General features: G+C 54.9%; 1 protein-coding gene across 5 annotated transcripts in view; it reads left to right on the top strand.

The window, feature by feature from the left end:
* Positions 1-948: 948 nt before the first annotated feature.
* Positions 949-10,491, top strand: part of RAPGEFL1 (Rap guanine nucleotide exchange factor like 1) — an 18,940-nt gene continuing 9,397 nt past the window's right edge. The window contains exons 1-9 of one of the 5 annotated variants that reach the window (XM_040245447.1): positions 1,355-1,622; positions 1,839-2,740; positions 5,577-5,655; positions 6,579-6,714; positions 6,941-7,038; positions 8,658-8,770; positions 8,984-9,151; positions 9,880-9,992; positions 10,093-10,215. In XM_040245447.1, the coding sequence (XP_040101381.1) occupies positions 2,221-2,740; positions 5,577-5,655; positions 6,579-6,714; positions 6,941-7,038; positions 8,658-8,770; positions 8,984-9,151; positions 9,880-9,992; positions 10,093-10,215 (1,350 nt within the window). In that variant the 5' untranslated portion in view covers positions 1,355-1,622; positions 1,839-2,220. Of the gene's footprint in view, positions 1,623-1,838; positions 2,741-5,576; positions 5,656-6,578; positions 6,715-6,940; positions 7,039-8,657; positions 9,152-9,879; positions 9,993-10,092; positions 10,216-10,491 lie in introns of all 5 variants that reach the window. The other 4 variants (XM_040245448.1, XM_040245446.1, XM_040245444.1 and 1 more) reach the window with 4 other exon arrangements.

Here is a 10,491-nt window from a genome sequence, read left to right as displayed (position 1 = left end):
CACTTAGGTTGGGTTGTCCCTCTAGGGCAGTAATTCTCAATCCTGGCTACACAAATCACTTGAGGATCCTTTTTAAAAAAATACCATAAACCTTGGCCCTACCTCAGCGATCTGATTTAATTAATTTGAGGTGTGGCCGGGGCAACATTATTTTTGAAAAGTTCCTTGGATTACAATGTGCAACTGGGGCGAGAACCAGTGCTGTTCCAGGAGCGCCATAACTTGATGCTGGTTTTCCTCTCTGATTCAAGGTCTTGAACTTAGTCTATGCCTGATATCCTTGAGTAGTTGGGAGGGTGCTGGGGTCCTGTTCCCCAATTCCAATTTCCAGGAGTCTCTTTGACCCTTGTATTTGCAGCCCCAACAAGCTCCACACTCCCCAATTTTTCCCCCTTCCTAAATGACAATCCCAAATCCTGCCCAGAGAGGACGTTACCAAGGCAACCAGCTTAATCTGGTAACTGTGGCATGTGCTGGGAGTGGAGCCCTCCTCTCTTCTTACTCAGTTCATGAAATGCCTGGGGAGCTCCAAGCCACTCCAGCCAGTTTCCCCTCTTGACCCCAGAGACATCAGGGTATCCAGTGAAGAAAGTATCAGGAAACTGATACTTGGATCTCTATTCTAGCTTGTCAGCCAAAATTGTGTTCTTTCCTTTTTTACTGTTCCTTTTTGCAAATCCACAAACAGATGGGTGTGCAAAGCTTTAATTCTGTGAACACATGTTCTTGTACACATCGGACCAGATAAGCACACACGGTGACACGTGTAGTACACACCCTGTTCAGTTCTGCCACCACTCCCAGGCTTTCGCATTCCTGTCTCTGCCTGGCCCATGCACAGTAAACAGAGGTGGGGCATTGTCCAAGGAGCCTCAACCCACATGTTACCTGGTGCCATTGCCCCACCTTGTTACTTTAACCTTGACTTGCTTACCCTGAGCGTGTCTCCATACCCACCTCTACCTGGGACAGTCTATCCTTAGTGACAGAATGCTTTGGGCATAGGCATCAGAAATAAGGATCGTCTGGAGTGCATATTCGGTACCACTTTCCCCACTCCATGGCTGTGTCACCTCTGGAGGGTCTCTCTATGCCTGATGGGGTTGGTTGGCAGTTCTAGAGCTTGTCACCCATCTCCAGGGCTCTGCTTCCTTCTGCTGCCAGTAGGTGAAGGTGCCCTTGCGCTCCTGGTCTCGCTCTCCCTCTGCCTACCATCTCTTCTCCTCACCCTAATTAGACTTGCCACAACCTGCTGCTCTCTGCTGGGTTCCTACCTGCCTGCCAGTACCTGCCTCTCACAGGCCAGGCCCTCACCATCTATTGTGCCCTACCAGAAAGGGCAGATGGTTGGTGCCCCCCCATGCCCCCTCCCCCATTCCAATGCCAGTTCACTCGAGGCCTCCCCAGCCTTTTTTACAGAAGGAAGATAAAGACCGCATACTCCACTGAGTATGGCAACAGAGGGCACAGTCGAGATCGAGAGTGATGGACACCCCATCAGCAATTTTTGTAGGCCTCCCTCACTTGAATACAGGCAGGTCCATCAAGGGGGGCAGCCTGATTTTTTGCAGTGATACCAAGAGTCCTCGTAAGCCTCGAGCCAGGAAGCTCCCTCTCCACTGGTAAATGACTCCCTCACCCTTGCCTTTAATGTCTGCGTCTACTCCGAACCCAATCTCATTCAGCCCCTTACTGTTTTCGCTCACGGTCAGCCCCAGCGCCCAAGTTCAAGCCTCGCGCGGCCCAGGTGGGCGGGCCCATGATCGGTAGGGGCGGGGACTGGGCGGGGACTGGAGGAGGGGGCGCGGTCTCAGTTCTGCCACCTTCCCCCCGGCCAGGAGCGCAGCCGCCGCCGCCGCCGCCGCCGCCGCGTCCTCACAGCCTTGCGCTCCGCCCGCTGCCTCTGCCGCTGCAGCCCGGCCCAGGAGCGCAGATCCTTTGGGCACCGGCCCCGCAGTCTGCCCACCCTTTGGGCCGCGTGCGCTGCAGCCGGCATGGGGGGCCACTGAGAGCCGGCACTCCTTCCCTCTGGTACCTCCCCCGGCCACTGGCCACTGGACTGCGGCCAGCGAGCCTCGGGCACCTCTGGCCCCAGTCCGGAGCCTGGCACGGCCCTCAGCTCTGACCCTCCGGCTCTGAGCATCGTGTCCCTGCCCCCCCCGCCCGTGCCTGGGACACCTGGGTCCCCTGGCGGCCCTGAGGAGAGGGGCGGGGGGGGGTATGAAGCCGCTGGAGAAATTTCTGAAGAAGCAGACGTCGCAGCTGGCGGGGCGAACGGTGGCGGGAGGTCCCGGCGGGGGTCCGGGGAGCTGCGGCGGGCCTGGAGGGGGTGGGGGACCTGGCGGGGGCGGCGGTCCAGCCGGGGGACTGCGGCCGCTGCAGCGGCGTCAGAGCGTGTCTCGCCTGCTGCTCCCAGCTTTCCTCCGGGAGCCCCCCGCCGAGCCGGGGCTGGAGCCGCCCCCAGAGGAGGACGGAGGAGAGCCGGCGGGGGTCGCGGAAGAGCTCGGCAGCGGGGGGCCCTGTTGGCTGCAGCTGGAGGAGGTCCCGGGGCCCGGGCCGCTCGGGGGAGGGGGACCCCTGCGTTCCCCTTCCTCGTACTCCTCAGACGAGCTGTCCCCCGGCGAGCCTCTGACTCCTCCACCCTGGGCCCCTCTGGGCGCCCCCGAGCGGCCGGAGCATCTTCTGAACTGGGTTCTGGAGCGGCTGGCCGGAGGGGCCACCAGGGACAGCGCCGCTTCAGGTAAGGAGTGGGCTGGCTCATCCATCCCGGAGTAGGGTTTGCCCCCTCCCCCACCTGGGTCCTCTTGCTTGCCCTTGGACTGTGAGGGTGGCCCTGTGCGGGAGTCTTGGTGTGGGGTTGAGTGGTCGGTTGAAGTGGGGTAGGGGCCTATGGGAGGGACAGAGCTTTCTGCAGCAGAAAAGTGACAGTGCCACCTTCCTCTGCGTAGCAGCCTCACCCATGCCTGGAGAAGAAGCTGAACCCCTTTTCCTCATTGAGCCTCCCTTCATCTCCCCTGGACATTTCATCCAGACTCTATGGGTCCCCAGTGTTGACTACCTCCTTCTGTGGCTGAGAATTAGAGCTTGACACACTAAGATGGAAGCTGCCCAGACCAGTCAGTGCAGCCCTCTAGAGGTGGCCAAGCCCCAGAAGACCTTCTAGGAGTCCCGGGTTCTCTTTAGAAGGCCCAGAGCAGAGGGCTGGCCCACTTGGCGGGGCAGTGCCAGACAGGCACACAGCGGCCCAAGCTGCCTTTAGGCTCTGGCAAAGGGATGCATTGTCCCTAGCAGCTTGGGGGTGCGGGGGGGGCGCGTATAGAGAGAGGCATTCTAGTTGGGGGCGGATTCAGAAGGTGTCTGGTGGCTGGGCAGACCTCAGGCCCTGCAGCATTCAGGGGGGTCTGAACCTCTCCAGCTCCCGCCCTTCCGGCGGCAGGCCTCAGCACAGGGCCTCTTTAAAAATAACCACACCCTGAGAGGCTTATTCCCTAAACGATGAAGCTATTTTGCCACTCCCCACCAGCACTCCTGCTAAGGACATTTTGAGGAAACTGAGGCCCCAGATTGGTGGTTAGCGGCTGAAGTAAAAGACCAAGGGTCTTCAGGGCTAATTGTCAGCATTTCACTAACACCCAGTGGGGTCTGAGGATTGGGAGCCCAGGCTGAGGGCTTACAGATGGGGGTTTCATGCATTGCTCCCAGACCTTTGCAGGTAGCCCTAACCCAGGTGTGTGGAATGGGGCTCCACTCCCCTAGATTTTTCTCAAGACCCAAGTACTCTCTTTGGCTCAGGTTGCAGTTGCCCTGGGGAGCTGACACCTTTTGGATTTAATTAGAAAAATATCAGACACACACAGCTCTCTTAACCATAACTTCCCGCCTACACTACACACACTGTGTCTCTATGACACATTCCCTGGGGAGGCTGTGCATTGGACCAGAGCCTGCCTAGGAAGAGACAGACACCAAACTGTAGCCCCTATGGCACCATTTCCCCCACTCTGCCCCATGGTCCTCTTCCTTTGCTGTGTTTATCTTTCCTGTGAGATAAAGAGTAGAGGGAAGGTTTGGGGACATCCCTAGTCCTCGTCCCCATCCCTGGGGCTGAGGATCAGGGCTGGGGGGCTCTCTGACTCACTCTAAAGACTGGGCAGAGAGAAAAAGGGAGAAACTGTCTTTCCCCTTTTGCCAGGGCCTGGTGCCACAGATGCTGCTCAGTGCCCCCTGAGGAAGGACTCTTGAACTGACTGTCACTGTATTACCTGGACTGGCAGGCTGGATCTCCAGAGTAACTGGTTTGGGGGAACCCCAAAGCAGTCCCAGAATAGAGAATCAAGCTTAACCTGCCACTCTGATATTCTCCAATATAACCAATATTCTTAAGCTATCTCAGTTCCCTCCCAGGGTGTGTGGGTGGGGGAGACTTGCACAAGCTACCCCAAACAAGCCAAAGCAGCCCCCCGCTGCCCACTGTACTTCACTCTGACACTCTGCTTGCCTCAAGCACAGTGAGAAAAAAAACAGAAACGCAGGAGTCAGGGTTCTTACTCCAGTTCCAGGCAAGTTCCTCTCAGCTCTGGGCCTTGGTTTCTCATTGGTGAAATGAAACCATTGAAGTTGAGGATCTCATGTTGATTCACCTGCTCCACTTTCATGGCTAGAATTGGAGGCCAGGGGATGGTGACCCAAGGGCCATCAGAAGCCTTGGGGCACTACCTGGGGACCTGGCCCTAACCTGTTCTGATGAGGACGCCTGGCTCCCTCCCCGTGCCCTGCCTGTCTGTGTGTGCCAGGCTGCCCTGCCCCACCCCAGGGCTGGCTGCAAGTCAGGGCGACCTTGTACCTGGCTGACTGGCTGAGCCAGGCCCAGATGGGGGTGTAGAGGGGGAAAGGGTGGTGCGAGGAGCCACTCCCCTCCACCCTTGCATCATTAACTCTTCCATCCCTGGGCAGCTGGAGGACATAAGCTTTCTATTTAAAGGCTTTGGGATCAAAGAGATGGCAGTCGTCCCTCTCCCTTTTAATGGGGCTGGTTCTCACCTGCCTAGTTGGAACTCAAAACTCTTAGGTAGGGAGTGGGGAGGGGAGGAGGGACACACACACACACACACACACACACACACACACACACACGCTGCCGCTGACCCTACCTCTGTGCTTAGAAGTTCTCTTGGCCTAGAGACACGTATAGGGACTATCTCTCTTCCCCGCCCCCCTCCCGGGACAGATCTCAAGCTTGGCGTATTAAGTGACCCGCTACCCACGCACACTGGAGAGAAGTGGGCGTGGCCATCGGAGGGCGCCCCCTCCTTCCCTCCAGTTGCCTCGGCAGCTGCCAACCCCACCCCCGCAGCGGCTGCCCAGAACCTTCACGTGTGTGTGTGTGTGTGTGTGTGTGTGTGTGTGTATGTATGTATGTATGGTGGGGCATGTGCAGAGCATGACTGGGCAAGTGGCTGAGGCTCCAGCCCAGCTAAAGAGAATTTGCCCTCGAGGCAAGAGAGGGGGCGTGGTGAGCGTCCCACTAGGTCCTGGAAGTGCCCTCCTGATATCAGTGGTGGCGACTGCTCTTACAGATACCCTGCTGGATGACATCGTCCTCACTCATTCGCTCTTCCTTCCCACGGAGAAATTTCTGCAGGAGCTGCACCAGTAATATCCTTTTGTGAAGCTTGCAAAAGGGGAGGTCAGGAGGGAGCCACTCCCTGCATCCCACATGCCATGGGATGTGAGGGGCTAAGCTCTTCCCAAGAAAACACACCTGGGTTTCAATCCCAGGTTCTTCGCTCACCAACTGTGTGACCTCAGAAAGATCACCTGACCTCCTGGGGCCTCAGTTTCCCCTTCTGTAAAACAGGGCTAAACAGTACCTGCCCCTGGGGCTGGTGTGGAGACCATTCTGGCAGCAGAGGTAGGAGTGCTTGGAGACTGCAGAGCCCTGTATGGATGTAAGGTGTTATTATTCTATTAAGAGCACCTCTCTCCCCACTGAATTATTGCTCTAAACATCCGGTTGTCCAGCGAGTTATTACAGGGTCTGATGTAAACATCAGGTCACGGCTGTGCTTTCAGAGGGTCACTAGAGACAAATCACTGACTGGGCTATTCATAAGGCCTCTCACCAAGTTATTCTAGGACCTAACTGTAAATGGCAGGCAAGTGAATAGAATATCATAGGTTCTCTTTGAAACACCAGGCCTTACACAGAGAGATGGTCAGGTTTGTGGTTAGCACCATCGGCCTTTAGCAGCCTACTGTGAGCTCTGGGCTGTGGGCTGATCAGGGGTTGGGTGGGTCCAGGCGGAGTAGCTTCTAGTGAATTTCTTCAAGTGAAATTCAAACAGGCAAGAGCTGCATGTGGTCAAGTGGGTGCCATCCCTACCTACTCTGGCAAAAACCTGGGCTGGGGCATGAGGGGTCCTGGTTCCAGGGAACTTCAGAGCCCCTTTCTCTCTGGCCCCAAACCTAGAGAATTTTTAGGGGTGGCCTTGGCTCCCATTGGAAAGCCTTGCCTTCCATACCCCTTACCAGTGTCCTCAAGTCTGCCTGCCAGGGCTTTTTCTTAACTTAGGGGTCAGCTTTGTTTGGGCAGGAGGCATGGAAGGCCCCGAGGGGCTAGGCCGGAAGCAGGCCTGTCTAGCCATGCTCCTTCATTTCTTGGACACCTACCAGGGGCTGCTGCAGGAGGAAGAGGGGGCTGGCCGCATCATCAAGGTGGGCCTGGGATGAGAAGGTGGGTGACCAGGCTGTTTGCTCTGGAAGGGGCCCTTTTGAAGGAACCATACTTCTCAAGCTGGGTACCTGGAAGAAAAGAGGCCAGCAAGTCCTAGCTTACAGGATTCTTCTGTGCTTGAAGGCATGGAGGCCCTGCCCTGCCTTTGCAGAGAGTGATGCTGGGATGAGACCCCTGCCCTCACCTTCTTTCTCCTTGTCTCTGCAGGACCTGTACCTGCTGATTATGAAGGATGAGTCTCTTTACCAGGACCTCCGAGAGGACACACTGAGGCTGCACCAGCTTGTGGAAACAGTGGAGCTAAAGTGAGGGGAATGGGCTCGGGGAGGGGCCAGGAAAGAAGTCCCCCTTGTTCCTCAATTAGAGGGCTGGGTGCCTCTGGCCTTTGGACTCCAAGATGCCTTGATTTCAGTCCCTTTCTCTTACTGGAGAGGAGCACAAAGCACTGTTTCCAGTCATTTTGGGGGTCCATTCTCCCATCCACTTATTTGTCAGTCCAGTGGTGTACTGATAAATATTGAACAGCCAGCACTTCAGGAAAAAGAGCCCTGACTTGTAGCTTTTGCTGATTCCCATGGTGTAAATTCGCTCACCATGGTTAATTTCAAGCTCCCAGCATGACGTCATTGAATGTGAAGTTGGGAAGAGAGGTGCAGCAGCAGGTCATTGTGTAGTATCTTTACCATACAAATCCAACAGACACAAATAACCTAAAGAGCACAGAGAACGTGGTGAAACAGTTAGGAAATGACATTTTTTGTATTATAATAATTTGGCTATAAGTTTATAAAATATATATATGTTTATATACAATTATCTATTATAATTAATTTTTTAATGGCTGTGTTTAAAACCAGTTGGCAAAATTTAACAGTCTGCCTTCATGAGCCATTGTGAGCTGACTTCAAGACACCACTATGTCCATCTGTCCATCTTTTCAGCCCTTTCAGTTTCTCCATCCCACTGTCATAATCCTCATTTAGGCTTCAGTATCTCTCACCTGAATTATGGCCATAGCCTCCGATCCAGGGCTTTAGCTTATGGTTTTGTGTCTTATGCTGATGCCAGAGAGATCTTTCAAACTTGACAACCTTGTGCTTCTGTTCCCAAAATATCCATGCCCCGACCACAGCATCCTAGCCCCTCTCTGTCTGCCTTCTGCTGATCCTTCCCTTCACATCTCCCACATCCCCCCCTTACGCATGACACTCCCTATACACCCACCAGTTCCATGAACACCTGTGTGTTCTCAACTTCCTGCTATCAACTTATATGGTCCACCCCAGAGTGCCCTCCTCCCACCCCCTTCTCTTCCTGTTGTCCTTCAAGGTCCAGGTCAAATGCCATCTTCTCAGTTAAAGCATCTTTTGGCGGTAGCTGTTCCCCCGCCCCCCGCCTCCCTGTACCAACAAAACTCTTCTTGTGCCTTTATTATATCATCTAACACCTCCTGTCTGGTGTGAGAAGTAGCTGTACGCAAGTCTGTCTCCCTTCCAGACTGTGAAGTTTTTGTTAGTAAAATTCAGCAAACAGCTGATGACCTATACCTGCCATGTACCAGGCAGCATGCTAGGCCTGGAGGTTGAAAATAAAATTCAGTCAGCTCTCAATCTTGTAGAAGAGATAAAACACGAAGGTAAACACATATTAGCCCAATGTCCTACAGCCATTGAGACAAAAAGGTGACCTCTGCTGGTGGGTGGGGTGGACAGAGAAGAATTCAGGGAGGAGGTGGCGTTTGATTCGGTCATTCGGACAGCTGTCCCCTGCTGGCCATGGTCCTGTCTTCTGACCTCCTTCACCACTCTCTGAACCTGATGCTGGGGCATCCTTGACCCGGTTCTGACATCCTTGCTTGATGCTGCCTGCCTGGCATGCAGGATGCCTGGCTGGGCTCTCTGATGCCCAGTGGTGTCCACACCAGGATCCCGGAGGAGAGCCAGCCGCCCAGCAAGCAGGTGAAGCCACTCTTCCGCCACTTCCGTCGGATAGACTCCTGTCTGCAGACCCGCGTGGCTTTCCGGGGTTCTGATGAGAGTGAGTGTTCTGGGGGCTCTGAGGGGTCTCCGGATCACGGGCGCCCTCTATGGGGTTTCCTTCTGTCTCAGAACCAGTCCTTTTCACATCTTTTTCAGAGGCCAACCCATTTAAGATTGCAGTGGGGTGGGGAACAGAGGTGCTCAGGAGGGGGCTGTGCTGATGCTGCCATTCTGCCCACTGGTGAAAAGCCACCTTCCGGTCTCTGTCTAGTCTTCTGCCGGGTCTACATGCCTGATCACTCTTACGTGACCATACGCAGCCGCCTCTCAGCATCTGTGCAGGACATTCTGGGCTCTGTGACGGAGAAATTGCAGTACTCAGAGGAGCCTGCGGGGCGTGAGGATTCCCTCATCCTGGTTGCTGTGGCCTCCTCAGGAGGTGAGGGTCAGAAAGAGCTGGGCTGGTGGTGGGGTGGGGGCTGGGCGGGGGAGTGGTAGGACAAGGAGAGAAACTCACAAGCCCAATGCCCCAGGGGCAGAAGTAACAGCTGAATTCTAGGCCCTGGCTGCTACTCTAAGTGTGGTCCTAGGACCAGCCACAGGAGCATCATCTGGGAGCTTGCTAAAAAGTATCTCAGCCCCCACCCTAGACCTGCAGAGTCAGAATGTGTTTTAATAAGATCCCCAGATGATATCTATGCACATTAAAGTTGGGGACACAGTGGTCCAGGACACTTGGATGCTGCTCTGGGTGCTTGCCTCTTACTCACCTAGGAATCTGGTCCTCTAACCTCCTCAAGCATCTTCGGATGCTACATTTTTGAGACCAAAGACACAGGATGGGCCTCCAATCCCAGTAGGAAGGCAAAAATCCCTGCAGTGTAATTATAGCCTTATTTTCCTCTAAGGCAGAAAAAAAAAAAATCTTGTTTTCTCAGTGTCACTGGGACGATAGAAAAGAGAAGAGCTAAAAAGAATGTTGGGAGTCAAAAGGAGGTTGTAAATGCAAGACAATCCATTTTTTGAAAACTGTCAAAAAAATACAGCATAGGCCAGTGAGGACAAGTCCCGTTAGTCTAGAGTACATCTGTGCAGGGTTGGGAGTGTCGGGATGGGGCAGTGGCTGGGGGATTCGAGGGTGCAGGGGTCGATGCTAAGGCAAAGCAGCTCATTCTCCTGCAGAGAAGGTCCTTCTCCAGCCGACTGAAGACTGTGTCTTCACCACACTGGGCATCAACAGCCACCTGTTTGCTTGCACCCGAGACAGCTTTGAGGCCCTGGTAAGAACTCCTTCATAAGCCTTGGCTGGTAGCGCAGGCTGAGAGGGGCTGGGGCAGAAATTCACAAGCCCAGCCCCTGTGCCCCTGCCTGCCCCACCAGGTGCCCCTTCCTGAGGAGATCCAGGTCTCCCCTGGAGACACGGAGATCCATCGCGGGGAGCCTGAGGATGTGGCCAACCACCTTACCGCCTTCCACTGGGAGCTGTTCCGCTGTGTGCACGAGGTGGGGACTGAGGCTGCAGCTGGGTTGGGGGCCTGTAGAGAGGCAGCACTCTGGGCTGAAAGTTCTGGTGAGGACGCTCCGCGTCCTTGCAGCATGCCCTGGGACAGTGTGCCGCCAGAACCTCTCTAAGCCTTTGTCCCCGTATCTGGGGAAAAAAAGAAGAGAGGACCATCCCCCGCACCCCCCCCCCATCAGGGTGGTTCAGGATCCAAGTGGCGCTTATACGAACCTGACCCACAGTTAGTATTTGTAAAATATTCACTATTAAAGAAAAGG

Source organism: Oryx dammah, unplaced genomic scaffold, assembly GCF_014754425.2.
Source record: "Oryx dammah isolate SB20612 unplaced genomic scaffold, SCBI_Odam_1.1 HiC_scaffold_8, whole genome shotgun sequence".
In the NCBI taxonomy this organism is placed as follows: Eukaryota; Metazoa; Chordata; class Mammalia; order Artiodactyla; family Bovidae; genus Oryx; species Oryx dammah.
The sequence above is the reverse complement of the archived record's forward strand: the minus strand, read 5'-3'. Positions and strand labels throughout refer to the sequence as shown.